At 44.9% G+C, this 25,214-nt stretch overlaps 2 protein-coding genes across 3 annotated transcripts in view; one reads left to right on the top strand and one right to left on the bottom strand.

Moving 5' to 3' along the window:
• Nucleotides 1-1,899: 1,899 nt before the first annotated feature.
• Nucleotides 1,900-18,153, bottom strand: Fkbp14 (FKBP prolyl isomerase 14). The gene is made up of 4 exons (XM_085840605.1): nucleotides 17,820-18,153; nucleotides 14,366-14,517; nucleotides 9,988-10,115; nucleotides 1,900-3,981 (listed from the first exon to the last, which is right to left on the bottom strand). The coding sequence occupies exons 1-4, from the start codon at nucleotides 18,014-18,016 to the stop codon at nucleotides 3,823-3,825; spliced, it is 636 nt and encodes a 211-aa protein (XP_085696731.1). The 5' UTR covers nucleotides 18,017-18,153; the 3' UTR covers nucleotides 1,900-3,822.
• A 2,038-nt stretch (nucleotides 18,154-20,191) lies between these two features.
• Plekha8 (pleckstrin homology domain containing A8) overlaps nucleotides 20,192-25,214 on the top strand; it is a 47,279-nt gene continuing 42,256 nt past the window's right edge. For both annotated transcript variants that reach the window (XR_015047637.1, XM_021165136.2), the window contains exon 1: nucleotides 20,192-20,468. Coding sequence is in view for 1 of the 2 variants with exons in the window: in XM_021165136.2 (XP_021020795.1) it covers nucleotides 20,429-20,468 (40 nt within the window). In the remaining variant the exon portion in view is untranslated. The remainder of the gene's footprint in view (nucleotides 20,469-25,214) is intronic.

Genomic DNA, 25,214 nt, shown 5'->3' with positions numbered 1-25,214 from the left:
ACAGTCTGTATCTCCAGGTAGAGTTCTAGGGGACCTGATGGATGACCTCTTCTGGCTTCTGAGGATACTAGGCACACTTCTGGTACCCAGATACACATGGGGTCAAAACACCTATACATGTAAAATAAAAATAAAGAAACCTTAAAAAATATTTTCTAAGTCTTTTTACCAGTACAGCATCTCTAACCTGAAAAGCCCAAAACCCCAAATGTTCCAAGTTCTAAATGTTTTAGTATCAAGTTATACACTCACAGACACACACATACACAGATGTTCACATACACACACCACATTAAAAGAATAATTCATTTTGCTGTTAATCTGATTTTGTATTCTTCTAGAGATGTGCTACAGCCAGAAAGAGGCAGGGCCAGCTCTGCACAGCCCTGAGACACCATCATGGCCCCAGGTAGCAGCCCTGACCAGGGATGTCTGCATGGCCTTTGGTGGTAGCATGGGCTAGGGACATAGACAAAGACCTCCACTGCTCAGGGCCATGGAAAGAGCCCTTGGCAGCAGCATGGTCCAGGGCATCACCATGACCTCAGGTGGCAGCACAGACTATTCACATCAGGCTGTTCCTCACCACCCTCGTGTCTCCAGTTTTGCCTTTTCATAGTGCATAAACGGGCTCTTCTTCTCTTTCTCTTTCATCTCTCCACCACATGCTTGCTCATCACAGTGACATCTGGACCTCTGGGCATCTTTTGCTTCTGTGGTGGCGACTGGAGAGCAGGATGCAGCTCTTTGGTCCAATAGGACCACTTTTAAGTGCTTTGTATCTCTAGAAAAGAAGTTATTCCACCACCACCCCTTCCAGGGTTTTCACAACAGTGCTAATTTTCTCTTAAAATGAAACATGAAAGAAATTTCTCCATAACAAGTCATCAAATCAACTCCTTCTTGGTATTCTCAAACAAGAATCCCCCTCCCCCACCACACTCACTGTTCAGTTCTGTAGAGAGGGACCATGAGGAACTCTAAACTCGTGGATGTAATTTTACTTCATGAATAAGTACAATTCATTCACACAAAGCAAAATCCCAAACAGCTAATTGCTTCATTTGAAGCAGAAATGATTGTTTCTTGTTATTTGTGCAAAGCCAGCATCCCATGTAATCGCATAAAGCATTTGATAACACTGATTCCCCCAATAGGCAGAGATCATGTCCACCTGCTACACACGCAATAAAGTGTCAAACCTAAACAACAGTGGTAACGCCTCCTCTCCTGCCCCGCCTCCCCCCATAAGGCCTGTGTGAAATTCGCAATCAATTTCTGCCCTGAATGCTCAAGGTTTAATGCAAATTGGAAACAACTGCTTTCATGACAGACCACCACAGAGCAGCAGCTCAGAGACAGACCATGTCACTCCACCCATCTCCAGAGACTGCCCATCGTTTTGCCATGAATACTAGAATAAAACGGTAGAGGAACTAGGGGTGTAGGTCAGTGACTTAGCATGCAGAAGGCCCAATCCTCAGTGGGGACAAAAAGGGAGGGAGGGAGGGGCAAAGCTGCTTTAATAGTGTTCCTTTTTCAAAAAACCAGGGTAGAGGGGATGAGTGAGGGTAAAACACCTGCCTTGAACATCTGGGGACTAAAGTTCAGCTCCCCAGAACCCACATTAAAAACAAAACAAAAAAAAAAGCCACTGTGCAAAGTGGTTTACATATAACCCCACTACATGGGAGGCAGATATGGAACCTCTGCAGCAAGCAGGCTAGCCAAAACGAAGAGCAAAGACCAAAGAGAAAAGCGGGAGGTTCTGAGAGGCCCCACCTCCATGCATGAGGTGGGAAAACCTAGGAAGACACATGTACCTGCACATACTCTGGGCCCCCACATATGTGAATATATATACACAAACACCCCACACATGTACATGTACAAAACTAATTATTTACCAAATAAACTTTATTTTCAAAAAGAGTGTCACAATAGACATAGAAATTTAAATATTACACAGAGAGCAGCCAGGAGTCAAAGTATATACATGTGAAGTCACATTTGGTATTTGATTATTCGCACTAACGGGAGGGTGCAAAGGCATTGCTATACACAATGGCAGATGGCTTTAACAACCATTATCTCCAGGTATGCCTTTCTTTCATACTTTTGTTTGAAAGTTTGGCTGAGATCTGATAAAAATCCATGTAATTGAGCGGTCAAGATTCTTTCTTCTTCACTGCTCCAGCACAGATGGTGGTGGCAGCTTGGAACAAAGCAGCCTTCAAGACACACCACTGGTCCACGACACTCACAGGCCTTCTCACAACCTCCCCAGAAAAATGCCGATGGCAACAGTTACAGTTACCCCCGACATCTTCAAGAACAAGCCCTTGAGTAATTCTAGCCAATAACAATGTCAATGCAGAATTACTGTTGCAATACAGTGTCTACAAACAACAGGAAGTGACAGGAAAGGTGAACTTAGATGCCATAAGACATACACCTAACGCCTCTCACTGGGTTACTGGGAGGGTGACACACAAAGCAAGACTATTCTCAGAAACACAGACCTTCCTGGATCCTAAGGGAAGCTGTGATCAGCCGGGAACTGGCAGGAATTATCCCCAGAGGTGAAGATGCTAAGGGAAATGAGGACCAAGAGAGAGATACAAACTTGCTGCATCTTCATTAGCAGAGAAGTGGAAGGCTGAACTCAGGGACTGAAGGTGCATCTACAGCTTAGGCACCAAGGCTGGGCTCACCAGCCAATCTCTGAACAGAGCTTCTCACCTATAAAGAAGTACCCCAAGACCCAGCAGCTTCCCAGGGGTGTCAGACACCCCTAGTCAGGCAATCGTGCACATGTAAACTATGAGGAGCTATTCCTAACAAATGGAGATCTGGGAAGTTTGTTTTAAGATAAAAGCCAATTTGATTAAAAACAATCTAAAACACAGAAGTAGTAGTCATTTTTGGAAGCCAATGTGAGATAAAATGATAAACATCAGTGTTCAAACCCCGGTATTAATAGTAGCTGTTATTGGTTAGCCTTATTTTTCATGACTCAGAAATGGGGAAGTTTCATTGACATACTAATTTCTCCCAGGATTCAAAGCTGTTGCAAAGTAATATACTAGCTGTAAACTTTATTTATTTAAGAACCAGAAGGCTAACTTGGTAGCCTAAAAAGTAAATATTGATTATCAATACAACTCTCTGCCATGCCTGCCATATTTTGGTGTGTTGATTACGAGGAAACAAATATATTATTTGTCTGACTTATTGTAATGGTTTATTAGCCACTAGGACGTCTCTGACCACCTATTCATGAGTTGCTACCTCCCTCATTTATCAACATTATATATCTCCACAGTAAGGCCAGAGCTGTTAAGGAATAAGGTCCACCATATTCCTCCTGCCCAAAAGCAGGGACTCAAAAGCAGGTAAAGAAAAAAACCACTATAACATGAAAATAGCAAGCCTTGAACTAGTACAAAAGCTTTCAAATATGCCAGTAACTGGACTTTGAGAAGACAGAGGGAGGGAGAAGTACAGGACTCTGGTCCGTGCTACACCTTGTGTGTGTGCTGGGGTGTGTTTCCAGTTGCCATGCTACCATTAGAAAGAAGCAAGGAAGCAAAGCCAGCTCCCGTGTGAGCTCAGAAGCGGCCTGGGAGTCCTCTACTCAAAGACAACCGTTCCTGCCCAATAACTCACCAGAAAGATCCGATATTTACAAAGTCTCTGAGGTTCTTTAAATAATAGAAAAAGAATATAAAACTAAAAACAAGAAAGGCAAAGAGAAAAGCTTTGTTCAAAGGTGCTGCCTTTCCATTAGAAATGAACGTGTATAAAATGGCAGGCGCGTCCCTACAGTTCGTCATGCACATATGTAAATTCTCTGGCAGATATAAATCCATCTTTGTCTTCATCTTCTTTATCAAAAATATCTTCCACCAAAGCATCGTGATGGCTTTCATTCACCACGGCACCATGCTTCTCAAACTCCTTCTGTAAATACACTTTAACCTGCAAAAAAACAGCTGTAATTAACAGCTGGCTCTCATTAGTAACCCACATTGCATCACTGCCATGCTATAAAGCAAGAACAAAAATAACTCCATGACCCATTCCTACAGGAATTAAAACAAACTTTTGCTTTATGGCTATGTTGGAGACACCAAATATAATGCATCAAAATTATATATATATATATATATATATCTTTGCATCAAATACAAGGTTTTTTATTAAAACCTATTCCCTGCCTTTCTGCCTGTTTTTGAGATGTTGTCTCTCTCTCTCTCTGAACCTGTAGCTCACTGATTGCCACTCTGGCTGGCCAACAAGTAAGACTCCGGGAGCTCCTGGTCTCTACCGCACCACACACACACACACACACACACACACACACGCACGTGCGCACTCGAGCATGACCAGTGCTGGGATTGTGGCATGCACTCTCGCCCTCTACTTTTGTTTTGCAAGGTACTAGGGAATACCAGTTCAGGTCCCCAAGCTTACATGACAAGCACTAAATGCACAGAGCCATCTGCCCAGTCCGTTTGCTTGTTTTTAGCTGGATTCACTTTTATCCTTATAATTTCACATTAAGAAGCCAACATTTAATTTAAGAATCTGTAGTTCACAGCTCATTTAAATTTGCGGGTGTTCTTAGGAGTATGTGCAGGTGCTTGTCCACGCACGCACACGTGTACTTGTGTTTATGGAGGCCAGAGCCAACCTTGGATGTCGTTCTTTGGAGTCTTGGTTTTTGAGACATAGTCTCTCACCTGTAACTTGGTGAGTGGGCCATTTTAACTGGCTAGCAGTTTCTAAGGATCTGCCTGTGTCCACTTGCCAGCTCTAAGATTACACATACACCCTTCCACACCCAACAGTTTTTCCACCTTGGATTCTAGGTCTAGAACTTGGGTCATCGTGTATGAATGGCAAGTACTTCACTGACAGCTACCATCTCAGCTCCAATTTAAAGCAGTTTAAATTCCTGGATTATGCACCAATATCTTCTCTAACTCGAAATGGTATGTATTACTACTCTTCAAGTGTGAAAATGGTTTCTTTATTAACTCCACACAGTACAGTCAGCCACAGCTATTGCTACAACAATGTGTGTGAAGTCTTCCAGTCACAAAAGAATCAAGAGTGGCAAACAAGCCCAGAGAGATCTGCTTGCTGCAGGGTGCCATCAGCAAAATGTACTGATCAGGCACTAAGGAATAATGGAGGGCCCAAAGCAGGGGACACAGACACTAAATGTTATGAAAGTTCGACTTTATTTTGGTGTTTTATTTGATATGGCTTTCAAATTGTTTGTTATTCTGATTTACTTGAAAATTAAAATGTAGGATTTAACAACTGTTTGGGCAGCATTTTAAAGCGTTGAGAGAACTAACATAACTTTTAAATGTTTAGATACATATATATATATATATATATATATATATGCATTTTTCTGTTAGCCGTGGCTAATATTTTCACAGCATTATACTATAACTATTGAATAAAATGCACTTCAAATAAGTTGTTAACATCATAAAATCTTCCAGAAGTTTGTGAAATTTAATTTTTTAAATATTATTTTAAAATGTAACTTATAGAAGAGGAAAATTCTTTTTTTTAGAGTCATTTTTATTTTTATGAGGATTTGATGTTTGTCTGTGCACCATATGCATGCCTGGTGCCCACAGAGTTCAAAAACAGTCACCTGGCATCAGGTCAGCTAGAACTTGAGTTACAGACAGTTGTGAGCCACGTGGGTACTGGGAATCGAACCTGGGTTCTCTAGAAGAGCAGCCAGTGCTCTTAATCACCGAATCACCTCTCCAGCCCCAAGAGGAACACTCTTATGAACTATATTTTTAATGTGTGTGTATTTTTTGACATGTAATGATTAAAGAAGAATTTAAACAAATTATGCTATGTGGTTCCTGGCTTACTTGAATGTTATAACTCACTTTGCTGAAACTAAGAAGTAAATGTGTAATAGGAAATCCTCTATTGCCAGGCATGGTAGTGCATGCCTTTGATACCAGCAGAAGCGAGTGGATCTCTGCGTCAGCCAGGGCTTCATAGAAAAGCCCTGTCTCAAAAAACAACAGGGGTTAGAGAGATGGCTCAGCATTTAAGAGCACTGACTGCTCTTCCAGAGGTCCTGAGTTCAATTTTCAACAACCACATGGTGGCTCACAACCATTTGTAATGGGATTTGATGCCCTCTTCTAGAGTGTCTGAAGATAGTGACAGTATACTTATATACATATAATAAATAAATAAATAAATAAATAAATAAATAATTTTAAAAGGGGGGCTCTGGAGAGATGGCTCAGTGGTTAAGAACACTGACTAGCCTTCCGGAGGTCCTGAGTTCAAATCCCAGCAACCACACAGTGGCTCACAGCCATCTGTAATGAGAGCAGATGCCCTCTTCTGGTGTGCCTGAAAACAGCTACAGTATACTTACATATAATAAAATAAATAAATCTAGAAAAAAAGAACAATTTAAGCACTTAATACAATGGTAAAAAAAAACAAAAATTATAATACTAATCAAAAGCTAATGGTTTAAATATGTATCTATTATATATAATATGTAATATGTAATATACACATCATATATCAGAAACCATTTTTGGAAAGGCTTTACACTTCTTTTGTTTTGTTTGTTTGTTTGTTTGTTTGTTTGTTTGTTTTTTCAAGACAGGGTTTCTCTGTGTAGCTCTGGCTGTCCTGGAACTCACTCTGTAGACCAGGCTGGCCTTGAACTCATAAATATGCCTGCCTCTGCCTCATAAGTTCTGGGATTAAAGGCGTGCGCCACCACTGCCTGGCTGACTTTAAGCATTCATAATCAAGAGGTTTGAAACAATTATGTGCTAGAACCAAATCAGCTTTCTCTGATGAAACAAATAAGCAAACAAAGCGCCGTCAGCAGTGGGGCCTACAGAGTGACCACTAGTCCCAACTGTCCTGTAGCTGTGTTCCTCGGCCAGTTTGGCTCAGCAGCACATACTGAGACAAACACAGCTGTGCACTTGAAGGATGGCTGCTTTCAGATACACTGGTTTCATTGGGTTTTCTTTTCTTGGAAGAGTCAGAATCCTAGACATTCTTCCTAAAATATGATTCCAGTCTCCCTTTTTATTTGAACCCAAGTCTACGAGTAGAAAGAACTGTGTACCAGTTGTGATGAGGCCACACCAGCAGAGCCTGTGAACTTAGAAATCAAAGCAGGGTCTTGTGAGTGTCTATGCTACAGTTTTCTATTGTCTTTAAAATACAATGGAGGAGTGGGGAGATGACTCAGTGGCTGAGACCATTTGTGCAGAAGCATGAGGACCCAATTTCAAACGCCCAGCACTGCAAAAGGTGCATGTGCCTGCAACCCCAGCTGCAATGAGAAGAAAAGGAGAGATCCAAAACTAAGGCAGCCAAACTAGCCAAAATGACTCAGTGACAATCTCAAGGCAATAAGGCAGACAGCAGTGGGGGAAGACACCTGGTGTCCCGCTCTTCTGGCCTCTCACTCATGGGCATACACTCATGGGTGTACACACTGCACACTTGCACCACATATGCAAATCATATGCATAAAAACGCATAACCGAAATGCTGCTTCCAACTCCTCATGAAACTGCAACCCAACCTGTATCACCCTTTGCCATCCCGTCCCCATCCTCCCAGTATGGACCAGTGATCTCAGTCCTCTCTCCCTAAACTCTGACCTGTCAGTATGTGCTATTTATTTAGGGCAACGTGATATAATGCAGTTGGAGCAAAAGTAAGGTGGGGGAGGCCTGGGGGAGGGCAAGGGGGCCAGGAGGAGGAAACAAAGTTATTGTCTGAATTAATGCAGACGCTGTTCTGTGAATGATGGATGGGAGCTACTAAATAGTATGTACGTCTTTCCAACCTTTTGAGTCAGAAAAGGTGAACTAATAATATTTGTGTAAACACTGGAAAAATACATTAGAAAGTAATAAATGAGGTGAAGGGACCCAGTGAAGGCTGAAGAGGACATGGGCAGAGTAAACACTTCTCTTTTATGACGTGCTTAGGATTGATCTCAGAGCCTTGCGCATTCTAAGGAAATGCTAGGCCACTGAGTTCCATGCCCAGTTAAAGACTTCTTCGTATATATTATTAACTTCAATCAGTTGATTTTTTTTTAAGTCATGAGAATGTCATATAATTTTTTGTTTGTTTGTTTTTAGTGAGAGAGAATTACCTTTTATCTTGGACAGAGGGGAAAGGTTAACTGTTAACACCACAGCGTTTGAAACCCAGTGACAGGGACCCTAAATCCCACACTCAAGAAGCTGAGGCAGGAGGGTCACAAAGTCAAGGCATGCCTGGACATCACAGGGAGATCCTGTCTCAGTCAAAGCAACATGCAACAAAACAAAACCACAAAGAAACAAACCCATTAGTATTGGTCAAGTTCCCTTGGTCCCCAGTAATTTTGTTTGAGACAACATCAGTTCCTGGCTCTTAGAGTGAAGCTCAAAGCTGGGCGTGGTGGCGCACGCCTTTAATCCCAGCACTTGGGAGGCAGAGGCAGGCAGATTTCTGAGTTCCAGGCCAGCCTGGTCTACAGAGTGAGTTCCAGGACAGCCAGGGCAACACAGAGAAACCCTGTCTCGAAAAAACAAAAACAAAACAAAACAAAAAACCCACCAAGCATTCCGCTGGGACCTCGCTGACTGGGGTCAGGCAGAGAGAACCACAGACGTGTGTCTACCTCTGCTCTCTCTCCACAACAGCCTTGACGCCGGGGAAGGCTTGAGACACGGAAAAACCCTTCTTCTTCCTCCCACCTCAAAAGCCAGGCCTTCAGGTGGCCGAGGAAGAATTCCCCTCTGTGTAAAATCCAGAAATGCCCTCCCGAGGAGGCTGACTTGGACAGACTTGGCCAGGCAAACCGCCCCTTGGAGAGTTCTCTGAAAGCCATTCAACAGCCAGTCGGCCATCTTCGGCAGAAACCATCCACAGGGGAAAGTTCCCAGGACCCACGCGTGTCTCATGCAGTCATTACTGTCATGGAAGAAAGAAATGCTTTCCAAGATCCCTGGCTGACACAGTCAACGCTAAGCCCAGGAGAGAAGGGAAGCGCCCTAGAAGAGAAGGCACGCCCCTCAGCCAACACACTTCTCCCCTAAGCAGTGATTTCCTACCAAAAAAGGGCGACTTTCAAAGCACTTTGGGGAAAGCTGTAAATAATATTTTACCTAAATAAAAATTTCCTTATCACTTACTCTTTGAGAACTTATGTATAGTATAGTATATTTTATCATATTCTTTCCCGACCTGCAACTCTCCCAGATTCCCTCCCTCCATCCAATTTCATGTTCTTTCTCTTAAAAAAGGAACCCCCACCCCAGTGGAGACTTGATGCCCCAGAGAAGGAGCATGCTAGAGGGGTGAGGAGGGAGCGGGTAGCTGTATGGGCATAAAAGCACCCTCTTAGAGGCAAAGGTGGTGGTGGTGCAGTGGGATTCATGGAGGGGAGACCTCGAAGGAGGACAACATTTGAAATCTAAATAAATAAAATAATTAATTAAAAAATAATAGTAATAAAAAGAAATAGTTACAGCCTAGCCAGGTAAATATATTGCTATCAATCTCATTTAACTCTTCGCCCCTCACTGGAATAGGCTCATAAAAGACAACAAAAACCGGTAGAAAATTCAAGGCGGAAACAAGATTGTCAATACAGTGTGTGTATTTGGGAATAAAATGGCACAATCAGGTATAAAGAAGAGCCGAATGGGAGTTGATACAAATCAGTCTCAAGGTGGGGAAGAAAAGGAAAAACCCACTAAAAACCATGGGGTCCGATTTATGTTGGCCACTACTTCTGAGCTTGAGCCCTGCCCTGGGTCTGGCTGACATATCCATTGTCACTCCTTTGAAGAAAACTTGTTTTTCTTCTCCTGGCAGCTCAGGTATTTCTAAAAACGGGAGCTTAAAATAAAAGCAGAAGAAAAACAGAGGAGAGGCAGAAGGTAGAGTCACCTCTTGCTTAGAGAGTCTCCAGTCGTCATTGAGGTCCATTTCTTGAAACGACTCGTGGGACCTTGGGCCATTTCGAATTTCCAGGAGGTCAATGTTGAATATCAGTGTGCTCTCTGGGGGGATTTTACCTGATATGAGGAGGTGGGGAAATTTTTATTTACAAGATCTAAAAGTATTCATAACAAAATCAATTACAGTAGCAGACATTCTAACTACATTCAATGAAGAGGCGCTCTACCATGGTCACAGATAGTAGAAGTCACTTATTTCTAGATCACACTTTACCCAGGAAAGAAAAGTAGAACAGAGGGAGGAATAACCACCCAAACTGGCAGAAGAAAAGCACTGCGTTTGGGTAGCAGTAAAAACACATGCACAGGTGGATATGATAAAGGCCTTGACACTAACTTTCAAATACAATTCCAGGCCCTTCATGTCACACGTCAAGAATGACTTCTAAAGGACTTGAGTAATTCAGACTGAAATACATTATAAGAGATTTGATAATTTAGATCAGAAAGTCTTGACCCTCAAGTACACAGGGCTGTCACTACAGTGTCTACCACTGGGAGGCAGTATTTAATAGTGGGAGCTCTGTGAACATGGAGCGCAACTGAACTTCACATCTGCCACCTCTCGGCTTCTGTCCCTTATCTGTAAAATGATTGACAATTTTCTACCTTAGGTATCATGGAGAGGACAAAGGGGGAATATCCATACAAAAAAATAATACCCTCGGGGTTGTTCTTGATAAATAGGGACTGATGTTTCATGGTTTTAAAAGTAATAAAGGAACATTTAAATTTTTCAACAACTTAGGATACCTTCTGACATAGGACTTTATGCATTTATTTGTTGAGACATCTAATCAGAAAAGGGAAATCTAAATCAACTTCTGAAAGGAAACTAACACATCTTTAAAAGTTTAAAAAAAAAACTTGTTAAAAATCTGGGGATACAAACAAACAAAAACCCTAAGAGTCAAAGAAACAAACTTTCTTGGAATTTTAGGCTTTTTTTGTTGTTGTTCAAACTTGCTTTCTCTATTTAATATAAAGGTCAGGATACAAAGGTCAGGGTACAGAGGTCAGGATACACTTGTTAGACAAGACTTCACTGTGTCCCCATTTCCTCAAAGTTCTATGAAAGGGTAGTCAGTTTCTAAGAGAAAAGCACTCACAGGATGAGCCAAAGCTTACCGTTGCTGATGGAGACAGGGAAGGGACATGCACTAGACCGGTGGGAAAGCTGGTGTCTTTCCAAGGAGGCATGCAAGCATGTACTAAAATACTACAAAATTAGTGGTAAATACATAGTAGAAGAATTAGTTCCATGACACCAAAGGAAATAACTCAGCCTTAGATCTCTGCATGCTACGAAGTGAAGCTGAACTAACTAGGTCACGGACGACTACTCCTGTTGCATAGAGTTAGTACTGAAAGAGCAGAGACACGGGGAAGAGAAAGATTACATCTAGGCACTAGAGAAACCTCTTCTAGGATGCTCGATTTCCCCTGCAAAGAATATAATTAGAACTGAATGTGTTTAATAGCCACAGCAGCGGAACATAGCTTAGACAGCCAGACCTGCTTCGGAGTACATCATAGGCACATACAGCGCTTAACCTCCCTAGGAAACAGGCAAGGAATCTTGACCCATACTTTGTCAGTGGCTATGCTTGGCTGAAAAGTGCCATGAGGTCTATTACACCACATCAGACTGATTCTCTACCTGCTTCTGATGACTTCTTACAATTATTTTCTTCACACTATAAGAACTACGTTTTCTTCATAGAGAATTTGTAAGATAGACTCAGAAATGAATGTAATTCTCAGAATCACAGTACACTATTAATATTTTATCCAATGTGATCTGCTTTCCATGTGCATATACTTCCCATGGGGAAAGCTAGACAGACACAAAATCTATTTGCTACTTTTACATTGTACATCTTTCATAAAATTTTTTTTATTTTTTGCAAATGGCACTTTTAATAAGTGAGCTACATCTTATATGGCTAACCCCAATTATAACACACTCAAGTTAGTCCCAATTGGTTAATAACAACACAGTGGTTGAAGAAACTACCTCTGGGGCCAGCTGATAAGCATCACCCGACAGCCCTTGGAGCGCTACATGAATTCAGCTAAAATACCAGGTGTCAGTGCCTTGGAAAAAAATGCCACAAAAGCTGTGTGGACCACACACCTAGGCAGTGGTGGCATACACCTTTAATCCCAACACTCATAAGGCAGAGGCGGGCACATCTCTGAGTTAGAAGGCCAGCCTGGTTTAAAGACCAAATTCCAGGACAGCCAGGGCTACACAGAGAAACTCTGTTTTGAAAAACCAAAAATAAATAAATAAAATAAAATTAAGCTATTGAGAACTTTACAAATAGGTTTAAAAGCAAGAATGCAACTCTCCCAGTGAGAGCTGTGGTGTGGAAGACTTCCTGGCTGTAACTAGACACAGCCATCCATCAAACTACATCTGATGAACCTATCCCAAAGGTTCAAATCAAGACACTTTTCTTGCATTGTTAGAGCAAGATGGCAGGTTTCCTCTTGAGAGGGAAGCATTGGGAGCTGCACAGCAGAGAGGGTCACAGGGCAGGGAGGGTCACAGGGCAGGTAGGGTCACACAGCAGGGAGGGTCACACAGCAGGGAGGGTCACACAGCAGGGAGGGTCACACAGCAGGGAGGGTCACACAGCAGGGAGGGTCACACAGCAGTGAGGGTCACACAGCAGGGAGGGTCACACAGCAGGTAGGGTCACACAGCAGGGAGGGTCACACAGCAGGGAGGGTCACACAGCAGGTAGGGTCACACAGCAGTGAGGTCACACAGCAGTGAGGGTCACACAGTAGGGAGGGTTTCACAGCAGGTAGGGTCACACAGCAGTGAGGTCACACAGCAGTGAGGGAAACACAGCAGGTAGGGTCACACAGCAGGGAGGGTCACACAGCAGGGAAGGTTACACAGCAGTGAGGTCACACAGCAGGGAGGGTCACACAGCAGTGAGGTCACACAGCAGGGAGGGTCACACAGCAGTGAGGGTCACACAGCAGGGAGGGTCACACAGCAGTGAGGGTCACACAGCAGTGAGGGTCACACAGCAGTGAGGGTCACACAGCAGGGAGGGTCACACAGCAGTAGGGGTCACACAGCAGTAGGGGTCACACAGCAGTGAGGGTCACACAGCAGTGAGGGTCACACAGCAGGGAGGGTCACACAGCAGTAGGGGTCACACAGCAGTGAGGTCACACAGCAGGGAGGGTCACACAGCAGTGAGGGTCACACAGCAGGGAGGGTCACACAGCAGTGAGGGTCACACAGCAGTGAGGGTCACACAGCAGTGAGGGTCACACAGCAGGGAGGGTCACACAGCAGTAGGGGTCACACAGCAGTGAGGTCACACAGCAGGGAGGGTCACACAGCAGTGAGGGTCACACAGCAGGGAGGGTCACACAGCAGTGAGGGTCACACAGCAGGGAGGGTCACACAGCAGTGAGGGTCACACAGCAGTGAGGGTCACACAGCAGGGAGGGTCACACAGCAGTGAGGGTCACACAGCAGGGAGGGTCACACAGCAGTGAGGTCACACAGCAGGGAGGGTCACACAGCAGGGAGGGTCACACAGCAGGGAGGGTCACACAGCAGTGAGGGTCACACAGCAGGGAGGGTCACACAGCAGTGAGGGTCACACAGCAGTGAGGGTCACACAGCAGGGAGGGTCACACAGCAGTGAGGGTCACACAGCAGGGAGGGTCACACAGCAGTGAGGGTCACACAGCAGTGGGGGTTACACAGCAGTGAGGGTCACACAGTAGGGAGGGTCACACAGTAGGGAGGGTTTCACAGCAGGTAGGGTCACACAGCAGGTAGGGTCACACAGCAGGTAAGGTCACCCAGTAGGGAGGGTCACACAGCAGTGAGGTCACACAGCAGGGAGGGTCACACAGCAGTGAGGGAAACACAGCAGGGAGGGTCACACAGCAGTGAGGGTCACACAGCAGTGAGGGTGACACAGCAGTGAGGGTCACACAGCAGGTAGGGTCACACAGCAGGTAGGGTCACACAGCAGGTAGGGTCACACAGCAGTGAGGGTCACACAGCAGTGGGGGTCACACAGCAGTGAGGTCACACAGCAGGGAGGGTCACACAGCAGGGAGGGTCACACAGCAGGGAGGGTCACACAGCAGTGAGGGTCACACAGCAGGGAGGGTCACACAGCAGGGAGGGTCACACAGCAGGGAGGGTCACACAGCAGGTAGGGTCACACAGCAGGGAGGGTCACACAGCAGGGAGGGTCACACAGCAGTGAGGGTCACACAGCAGGTAGGGTCACACAGCAGGGAGGGTCACACAGGGTTACCTTTTCCTTCTTTGCCATAGCCCAGGGCAGGAGGAACGGTGAGCTTTCGCTTCTCTCCCACACACATTCCCTTCAAGCCTTGGTCCCAGCCTTTGAGAACCTCCAGTATGCCCAAGGTGAACCAGACAGGCTGACCATTGTTATGTTTGTGACTGCCAGAAAGGAAACACAGCAGAATTTTAAAAGCTCATTTTGTTTTTAACCACTAGGAATTGAAGCCAGAGCCCTGTGCATGCTAGGTAAGCACTCTATACATTAGAGATGTGTGTGTGCGTGCGTGTGTGTGTGTGTGTGTGTGTGTGTGTGTGTGTGACTTAAAAACAAAGATTCTTGCTGTGCTTCATGTGTTTCTACCCATCAGTGGTTAAGCTTATGAACTTAGAAATGAAAGGAAACAGCAATTCTTGGATTAAAAACACACACACCTAAGACCTAAGTCGTCTTCATAGCAGTTCAATTTCCTGCCCACTTTTCTTGCTACAAAATTCATAAATTGAGCCAGCTTAAGAAGGGCAGAGAAAATAGTAAAAAAAAAAATTAATTTGAACATATACTTTAAAGTAAGTATTACTGTAAATTTGTCTCTAATGCTGTGATGGTTTGTATATCCTTGGACCAGGGAGTGGCACCATCTGAAGGTGTGGCCTTGTTGGAATAGGTGTGGCCTGGTTGGAATGGGTGTGTCACTATGGGTGTGGGTATAAGACCCTACCCTAGTTGCCTGGAAGTCAGTCTTCCACTAGCAGCCTTTGAATGAAGACGTAGAACTCTCAGCTCTGCCTGGATACTGCCATTCTCCCACCTTGAAGATAATGGACTGAACCTCTGAACCTGTAAGCCAGTCCCAATTAAATGTTGTTTTTTATAAGACTTGCCTTGGTCATGGTGTCTGTTCACTGCAGTAAAACCCTAAGACAAATGCCAATGACAATCCTATCATTGATAGGTATTCTTGGAAAATTGTCCCCAGGATTTGGTCCTCTGTCCTTCAAACCACAAGGAGCTCAAATCCACAGTAGTTGCATATAACCTACTGTATACATTATACCATCTTTAGATTGCACAGACTATAATGTAAATGCATATGAATAGTTGTTATACTGGGTAATGACAATACAAACTCTCCACGTGTTCAATAACTATATATTGTTTTCAAATATTCTGGATCTATAGTTGTTTTGGATCAAGAGACATAGAACCTGAAGACAGGGGGTCAACTATTTCAGTATTTGCCCTTGTAGCGAGAAAATGACGTGATGTGTGCTAGTATTTGACTTCAGATATACCTAACCCCTAAGTTCAAATTATTGATAAAGTCGTACTTTCCCAGGAAGGCAACAGACCAAGGAAAAACTCAGGGAATGTCTTGAACTGGTGGTTCTGATGCATGCAAAGGCTGTTTTCATCCTACATCTTCACTTACACCCGGGCCCTCTCCAAAGATCTACTATGGGGATACTCAGAAAATCCTGGAGTGCAGCTCCTCAAGTTTCGGAGAGGAAAGGAATGGCCTAGGTGTCCAGGCATCCCGAGAGACTGGGATAGTTTAACCACTGGAGATCTGAGGATGCTTAGGCAGTTAAGTCCTTTCAATGGAAAAGTATCCTATTTCAGGATAATTCTTAGGTTGAAGAAAACATCCTTGGGCTAAGTTTATGAGTACCATGGTTAACAAAATCTGGGTAAATGGTGTTTTTGTTTTGTTTTTTTCCAGGCAGGTTTTCTCTGTGTAGTCCTAGCTGTCCTAGAACTTTATAGACCAGGCTGGCCTCAAACTCCGGGATCTACCTGCCTCTGCCTCCCAAGTGCTGGGGATAAAGGCGTGCACCACCACTGCCCAGTCACTCCTTCTTTTACTGCACAGGCCCTCATAGGAGGCAAAAAGAACAGAGAAGCAGCAATCATTCCCACTAACTACATTTGGCTGCATTTCTTATTACAGCTAAACTAGTTATCACACAGATGATGACTCTGGCAACACAAAACACTCCTTGCAGACGTCTTTAATGAAGTCTCTTCATTTTCATTATATTCCATTAGACATGCCTAAGATTTTACAGGAAGGCTGCACACGACAGTCCCTTCACCAAGTACCACAACACAAGCAGTAAACTGCTACAAAGTGTCCGCACAGGTTTTTGGCCCTTCTCCGGACAAGAACTTAGACTAGATATGAAAGGGATCAGACCAAAAGCAAGAATGTAACTGAGATTCTGAAGTGCACTGTCACAGTCTTGGTTACTATCTACTGTGCACTGAGGACAAAGCTCTGACAAACTGTTCTTGAAATCTTTCATCAGAGCAGTGTTTGGAGGACTGTCATTCACTACCCTTAAGTCTCACAGAGACCATGTCTCACAGCAGTTTATTAAAACAAACGGCAGGATCTCAATTGAGCGGAAGCCTTCAGACTTAGCTCATGTCATTCCCACATCTGCAAAATCTTCTCCCCTTCCTGTTCGGCCTTGATAATTTCCACCCGTGACGTTCAAGGCTGTTGTGTTCCGCACTCCTTCTTTATCCTCCCTGATCAGCACAATGGACCACAGGCTGCCATCCTTTCTCAGTGGACATTCTGTACTCTCCATAAACGGAGCCCTTTCCTGTGTTTTCCCTCTCTGCACATAGCAAGCTGCAGGAGGACCAGAACTTGTTAGTAACCTTTGCATCTCCAGGCAGAGGTGTGGCTTCACGGGCTGAATGAATGAATGGATGCAGATGACTAGAAGGTGAACTTTCTGACCGGCCCTAAGGAGGTGCTGGTTAAATACTTTCTGAGTGGAAATCATCACACTTGGTAACATTATCTGCCAAATCTCTTTGTTTATAAAAAAGAAAAGCGAGTGTAAAACATCCGGAAATCCTTCTACTTTTTACTTCTATAACCACACCTTTGCCATGGATGAAGCCTGACTTTCTAGAAGGAATGACTTTCTGTCATCCTGTGCTTTGGCCAAAATGCCACCTGCCAAGAAGTTAAACAGGTCGCTTGAAACAGTTATTTGTGTATCTTTTAGAAGCAGGCAAATAGATGATTGTGCATTTTGCTGTTGAAGAAAAATGACACACTTTAACATTTTTTTTTCACAATTAAAAGGGGAATCAGATATTTTAACCTATGGAATGGAGTTCAAGACAGAAAATTCTGTTAAGCCTTTTCTATTTGCTGCTTAATTACAACCTAAGTATGTCTGTAAAACCTCAAATACTCTAGATATAATTTTATATAGAATGAAATGATAATGAAATTAATTTGTCAAGACTCCATGCATCCAGGAATTCCTTTCATGGTCTTCACGTATAGAACAGGTTTGACAATTTTCTTTCTCCAAAGGGAAACAGGTATTTCAGTTTTTTGTTTCAGTTTGTAGAGGTAAAGGAGCTGTTAGCTTCGCAGGCTAGTGTGAATGGGTGGGCCCTTTATCATTCTGCCTGCAAGGCAGTAATTACTTACGTGGAATGAAACAGGGAGCCATCCTTTTCTAAATAGCCTTCGTAGTGGACCAACATCAGATCCCCTCCCTTGGTCTTGCGATGGCAGATGAATGGCTTCTGGAGAACTTCGATTTTCACTTCTGGCTCAGGAATCAGAGCTCCACTCAAAACCGTGACCCACAGTGCCAAGATAGCGTTCCACAGGAAAAACCTCATGTTACCAAAGCAGAGGAAAGGCACCCGACTTCATAGAGTTAAAAATGTGCCAAAAGCGGAGACAGCTTAGGCCAAGCAAGTTCAGGACTCCCCCAACCGACACACTCCCAGGAAGACGTGGCACTTTTTCTAACAATTTTCACACAGACAGCGAACTCACAATAAAGAGTTAAAGCCCCATCCAAACATGATTGGTTCTGATAAGGCAGCTTCTAGGGAAAGGCGTCCTTCCACTGGCTGGCGCTGCTGTCCTTCAGGCGCCTCCCAGCCAATGGCGCCGAAAAAAATGTAGTGGTTCTGTGAGCTGTTGGGCCCTAGGCTCGGATGTGCCCCTTTGGAACAGTCCTAGAGCCCGCTGGTTAGGAAATTCTCCCACCTCCGGACGGCAGCTGGAAACAGGCTAACATCCCCGAGGGTGGGAGATGGGGGAAGGGTTGCTTCAGTGAAGTATTCCAGCTGCGGAGTCTGGAGCCAGGTGACACTCGGGTTTTTGGAAAGACCAGACACTGAGAAGCAGCCTTCTTCAAGATGCCACAAATAAAGGCTCAGAACTATGGTTACTAATTTAGAACAGAAACTCTAAGGACCTACTAGGATGCTTTAAGGTTCACAAAACACACTCTGGTGCAAGATCCTCACTAACTTAACGTGGCTATTCCCACCCACCCACCACCCACCCCTCATTTAGACAGTGTCTTAGGGTTTCCATTCTTGGGTTAAAGCATCATGACTAATAGCAACTTGGGGAGGAAAGGATTTTTACCTATTACACTTCTATATCATAGTCCATTATCCAGGGAAGGCAGGGTAGGAACTCAAAACAGCAATCAGGAAGCAAGAACTGATGTAGAGAGGCCATAGAGGAATGCTGCTTACTGGCTTGCTCAGCCTGCTTTTTTTTTTTTTTTTTTTTAAATAGCACCTAGGATTACCTGCCCAGGGATGGCACCACTCTCAGTGAACTGGACCCTTCTACATCAATCAGTAGTTAAGAAAAAGCAGTAGAGACTTGCCTATAGATAAATCTTATGGTTCAGAGATCCTCGTTCCAAATTACTCTAGCCTGTGTCAAGTTGCAAAAAACTAGCCCGGAGAGAAGCTAGTTTAAAAAAAAAAAATTAGGCTAGAAGTTAGTGCCCTGCTTAAGTTCACTTGGCCGAAAAAAATTGGCACTCCACCTTAAGACTTGACTTCATTCTACAAACATCGCTGTCAATGACAATGAGTGACGCTAATAATTCATCACTTATATGACCTTGGTGGTGAGTAAATAATACTTAAGGACGTCGAGAGAGAGAGAGAGAGAGAGAGAGAGAGAGAGAGAGAGAGAGAGAGAAATAGCACTTGTGTTTACAATTATACAGCTTAAAGTTCCTAGTTCTAAACGGCTGCCCTCATTTCAGATGTAGTCCATTGCTGCAAACTGAGAAGAAACCAGAAATCACCAAAAGAGATTAAAACAACAACAAGACACAAACAAAACAACAACAAAAACAGGGCATTGAGGTGTGCAGTCAGGCAAATAACAAATTACGTTATATATTATTTACTAAACCTGTCAACCTTACACTAAGGGAAAAAAATGCCTGCACTTTAGCCCTTGAGAGCATATTTCTATAACACTAACATTTGGGTCGTGTTGTGCTTCTTCTCAACATTCACCTTCCATCTAACCTGTGATAGACACTTTTCTTGGATAAAAATCCTGACAACAGTGCATTTTCATACTTTCGTGTACTTAGAAATTCCCCTTGGGGAGCTTGTAAAAGTGCCGATTTTTAATCCAAAAGGCCTGGAACCTGGGAGAGACTGTATTTTTTTTTTTTTTTTTAACAGAAGCCCAGGTGAAGTCAATGTCTGCGGTTCAGAGACCAAGCTTCCAGTTAAGAGGCCGGCAGTTTGAACAGCGCCTTACACTGAAGTGCATCCGGAAACTACAGACTAGCCTCATCCGAGGATTCCGGGTCTCAGCCCGCATCCTCCTCCACTGACAAACTTGTCATTAAAAGCTGGATCCTTGGAGTTTAGACCCCCATGGGTAACCTGCCACCCGCGTGCGCATCGGAGCCCCGCCCGCCGGCCAGCCCCTCCGCGCCGCGGCCAAACCCTGGCGTGGATTTGGGAGCGTGCGCGCGGCGCAGTGGGCATGCGCGAGCGCGCCGGGGCGGGCGCTGTGGGCTCAGTGGCCGCAGGAAGGCGCCCGCGACCGCCGCCACAGGGGCCGCGCCTCCCTCGCCTCTCTCTGGCGGCCGCTGCCGCGTCCACACCGACCGCGCCAGGCGCAGGCGCAGCCCCCGGGACCCGGAGCTGGTGCTCCCAGGCTGTCGCGGTGACCCCGCCCCCGGGCCCAGGATGTGAGGCCGGCCCGGCGTCCCCGCGGCGGGCCGGGGCGGCGAGGGGCCCGCGGGCGCCATGGAGGGCGTGCTGTACAAGTGGACCAACTACCTGAGCGGTGAGTGCCGGCTTCCGTGGGTGCGGTGCGCCAGGCGGCACCCTCCGCCGGCTCGCGGCCGGGATGGAGAGTCGGGTACCGGGTGAAGCCGGCAGCCTGAGTCCGCTGCGGAGTCCACCCCAATCTCGCGAATTGGGCGAGGGGCGGCCCTCGTTTGGGCCCCGCAGCCCAGCTGCAGGTTGCCGAATACCAGCAACCCCTGGATTCCAGAGTCTCCACGCAGAGGATCTCCCTAGGCACCTTCAGGGTCATCCTCCTGCCGACCGAGGTAGTGGAGCTCTAGCACCGCAGCCCTAAGCCCTGAAGTGTACGCTGGCGATCGGCCTTTTCTCTCCGAAAATTTCTTTTGTTTCAGAACTCTGTCATAAAAATGAATGCAGATATTAACAACAGTGTCCTTGTCTTGCCCAGCACAATGGCTTAAAATAGCACCCTGCCCCCTTTCTAGCTCTTGGAAGCACTTTCCAACTATCCAGAAGTTAGAACTGTTCCTCAGCTTTGAAGATGATTCTCAACGAGCATTATTTTCATCCGAGCAGCCAGTATTTTATAAGTCCTATGCTATATGAACCGTGCTGGGTGCGTTTTAAAGTTAAACTTTTTTTGTTAGGGAAAATGGGTTAACATTTAACGTATCAGTGGGGATGCAGAAGCTAGAAATCTTACCAACTAGAGCTAGGGTTTTCCCATCCTTTGATGGGGCAGTTCTGTAGTAAGGACAGGTGTGTATGGCTTGTGAAGATCTGGCAGAGTAACTTTGAGGAAGTCACAGCCCAGTCCAGGCGGAAGTACATCTGTCAGCATGTACCTGGAATCTCCAAGGAGTATAGTAGTTAGCACAGTTAATTCATTTTTCTTTAATCTCTACCCGAGGGTCTGATGGGAAGGTTTTCCTTAAGACCTGGCCTTCACTTCAAGGATCTTCACTGATGTCAGCAGAGAGATTAGGTTAGACAGGAAGAACTCAAAGCTGGCCTGCAGGTCCTTGAATACTGGAAGCCGATTAGCATGTTGTTTAAGAGAAGGCTTGACTGTGCCATTCTCCCAATGCTGTCCTAAACGCTGAGAAGTAGGTGTGTATCTTAATTAATTGTAAACCCTTGAGTCAACTTCACCCCTTGCTGTCCTCCTCTGAACCCTAGCCCCGACACACACAAATCACTTTCTTCTCCTGCCCCACCTTAATCATTTCCTTCTTCCTTTCCCTCCCCTTTCTGTGTGGAAACTTTTGGTAGTAAAATGCCCTCTCCCCACCATCTTCTGTATGCTTCATTGCACCAGCATTTTTCTAGCTGTCTCTGTGGATCTTTGTTCTGTGATGCCCCTGCCATCTGTTTGATGGTAAGAGTCAACTCTTTTCTTCCCTAAGTAAGAACGGACAGTATTGTTGAGTGGCTTCTGGGCAAAGCCCTAGAGGTGGGCATTGGAGCCTTCGCTGCTTTTCCTTTGGCTTGTGTGCCACTCACTGTTCCCTGAAGGCTGAAGGCTGTCACACCGCTGACTACTTTTCTGGATAGACGACTCTGCTTAGAATTGAGGGTCGGCCGGCACGTTGGCTTTCGTTCCACACGGCCTTGCTTTGGAAGAGAATGGCACTAGCTTAAGAAGATCACGTGGGTCCCTGTTCCCTCTGCTCGCCTTTGCTGTTGGAGGGTGAATGATGAACTTAGATGGAAACACTACTTCTCATTTCCTGAAGCTTTTGCCTTTAGAATAATATTTTCCGAGTTCTCTGAGAATGTCACACAGCTCCTTTTGGTCATGTTCATCCCTCTTCCCATAGCCACCTGAAGTCCTCCTCCTGCTCCTCCTCCTCTTCCTCCTCCATCTCCTGCAGCTAATGATGCTCAGAGACTCTTGGAAGTGGGGCCCGCTAAGGATCATACCATTAAAGAAAACTGGCACTTGCTCTCCCAGCAACTATCTGATGCCAGGAGTTCCTCAGCCAGGGCTGGGATTTCATACCTCCCTCCCTCCCCGATGCTAGGATTGTGTCTGGCTTGAGCTTGCACAAGTCCTCTGCAGGTTGTCACAATCACTGAGTGCATATTTGCAACTGTGCTGTTATGTCCAGAAAACACTTGTTTCCTTGATGTTTTCTACCGTCTCTGGATCTTACAGTCTTTTCGCCTACCCTTCCACTAAGATCCCAGGGCCTTAGGAATAGGGGGTGATATGTTTGTTCCATTTTGGACTGAGCACTCCATGATCTCTTACTTTCCACACCTTCGCTAGTTGAGGGTCTCTGGGTTAATTGACATCTATAGTGATGAGAAACTTCTCTGATAAGTATTAAGCAATGCACTGATGTGTAAGTATGGAGATAATTCATTAGAAACTGATTTAGTGCTATAGCGTTCAGTTTCGCTGAATAGCAGTATTAGGTTCTCCTTTTGGACTCTTGGCCCTGTTAACAGTACCAGGAATGGGTTCCATTTCATTGAGCAGGCTTTAGATCCAGTCAGAAAGTAGTTATGCCCAGAACATTCATGCCACTGTTGTGCCAGTGAGGGCATATTACCAAGCCAGTTATTGCAGCTTGTAGAAGTCACACTGAGCGATACTGATGATTGCTTTTTCTCTACTCGTGTGCTCAGTAGCTCCCAGTGCTAGGAAAGCTAGCCAGTGGTGCTGAGATGAGCACCAGTTCTATAACCCTGTGTTCTGTGACTCAAATGTGTGGTGTCTGACGCTTATCTTAAAAACTTGGTTTTTGCTTATAGTTTACGTAGTTACTTTAAAATACAAATCCCTGTCCAGGATTTCTTTCCTTCTGAATTTTTCTCCAAAACGAGCTCATAAACGACTCCTTTTATGTGGCTTGTGTATTTATGCTGATGAAAAGCTTAATAAGAAATTCTAGGTGTCTTGCACATAGTGTGGTGTTGCACACCTTTAATCCTAGCACTCAGGAGACAGAAGCAGGTGAGTCTTTTAGAGTTCTGAAGCCAAGTCCAGTCTCCTTAATGAGTTCTAGGACACCCAGAACTACATAGTGAAACCCTATCACAGACAAGCAAACAACAAGTCGGTGTCAAAATTGAGTGGAAAACTTCAGTATATTCATTCACCCTTTGAATCTTGGGAGAATGTATTAATTTATCTTTTGTGGTACTATCTTTTGTGGTACAACCCAGGCCTGGTGTGGCTGGGCACATGCTCTTGCCACCTGCAAACCATGATGATATTTTAATTTGCCAACTGCTTGTTCGTAGGCACTATGCTAGGAACAGGGCAAATAGTGTTGTACAGGCAGACAGCTCTCCTGTCCAGCGTGCCTGTGGTCTAGCCAGTAAGAAAGACTGGACAAGTAGTTAGAAGCAGGTTCCAAATGTGTGTAGTAGGCTTGGAGACAGCTTGGAGACCCAGGAGGTTAGCCTGGGTTGTTGGGGAAAGCTACTTTAGTAAGTAGAGCCAGCAGGTGGAGTCTTGCGGGCCAAGGCGGAGGCACAGTAGGAGGCAGTGTGGAAGAATTAGTGACACAGTGTGCTTGTGTGAGGGCTTTGAACATGATAGGGACCTGGAGTTCTTAAAGAGGAGGAGCCATCTGACTAGAGGCAACGGATATGTCAGGGTGTTTGGGAACCTTACCAGGACCTGTGTAAGTGGTGCGGAGTGGTGTGGTGTGGTGTGTGTGTGTGTGTGTGTGATTTAAATGAGCTACTCTACTTTCACAATAAAGCATTTCATAGTTACAGGTCTGGGATCAGAGCTTAGTGGAAGAGCTTGCCTACCATGCAAAACAGATCCAGGTGTTTTGTAAGAGCCAGGTGCTGTAATCCTAGCACTGAGCTTGCTGAGACATTATAGGCCAGGCTAAGACCTTCTCTCTATATATGTCTCCTGCACTTACTGTATTTTAACAAACACTTTTATTTTATGGGTATCTATTACTTTTCTCAGATCCTGAGAAAAGCATCTAAGTTTATACCCTGAATATGATTCAAGAAGGCAGGAACAGAAGAGAAGAAAGGCCCCTTTTGCTCAGTTACCAGGCTTCTTCAATGAAAGAAAAATGAAAAGCTTTGGGGCCATCTTGCTCTTGGAAGTACAGAATAGTGAACACTCAGTGATTTGTTGTTGAAATTTCTTTTCAGATGTTAAGTAAATTCAGGATATTTAAAAGGACTCAAACAATTTGCATTGTGACATACACAGTGTACAGGTGTAGGCACTGTTCTCTTGTTATTCATGTTTTTTCCAAACCTAAAATGTGGTCAGTGTCATCTGTGCAGGGTCGTTGGATAGGGTCAGCGGGAGCTGGACCTGGGCAGCGCTCTTATCACTGCCAGTGCCAGTCATTTGGCTATATTTTAAAATTTTAGTGTCATTACCCCCAATCAAAAGAATGTGATTTACCAGCTTAATTCTAAGCCGTCTACTTAAACACACACCATCACTTTATGGTGTGATGCCCGCTATTGTAACAGTTTGCATTTGGATCTAATAGTGACGTTGAGAAGCCTTTATCATCTCCACTTTTGAGATGAAGACATTGAACCACAGCGTTGGGCTGGGCTTAAGGTCACACAGCTAATAGGTGTCTCCAGAGTCATTGTTCCATTACGTAACACCGTCAAAGGTCCCTCCTGCTTGATCATTATATAATGCTTAGCTGATTCATAGTGTACCTATATTTGAAGCGTGCTTGACCTAGAATACAGGTCTATGTGAAAGGAGGAGCCAGGGAGGAGTTGAGGCGTGAGGGGAGCTTTGAGTAGGGAATACTCCGTGTATATTGAACTA

Source organism: Mus caroli, unplaced genomic scaffold, assembly GCF_978045245.1.
Source record: "Mus caroli unplaced genomic scaffold, Mus_caroli_1 scaffold_7, whole genome shotgun sequence".
Taxonomy (NCBI): domain Eukaryota; kingdom Metazoa; phylum Chordata; class Mammalia; order Rodentia; family Muridae; genus Mus; species Mus caroli.
The sequence above is the reverse complement of the archived record's forward strand: the minus strand, read 5'-3'. Positions and strand labels throughout refer to the sequence as shown.

What these genes read in the sequence shown, in the direction of transcription:
- Fkbp14 (XM_085840605.1), bottom strand. Translation starts at nt 18,016, where the DNA reads ATGAGGTTTTTCCTGTGGAACGCTATCTTGGCACTGTGGGTCACGGTT. An exon ending in GGCTCCCTGTTTCATTCCAC is followed by an intron (nt 14,518 to 17,819) that starts GTAAGTAATTAC and finishes CCTTTCTGGCAG; the next exon opens with TCACAAACATAACAATGGTC. An exon ending in CTATGGCAAAGAAGGAAAAG is followed by an intron (nt 10,116 to 14,365) that starts GTAACCCTGTGT and finishes TCCTCATATCAG; the next exon opens with GTAAAATCCCCCCAGAGAGC.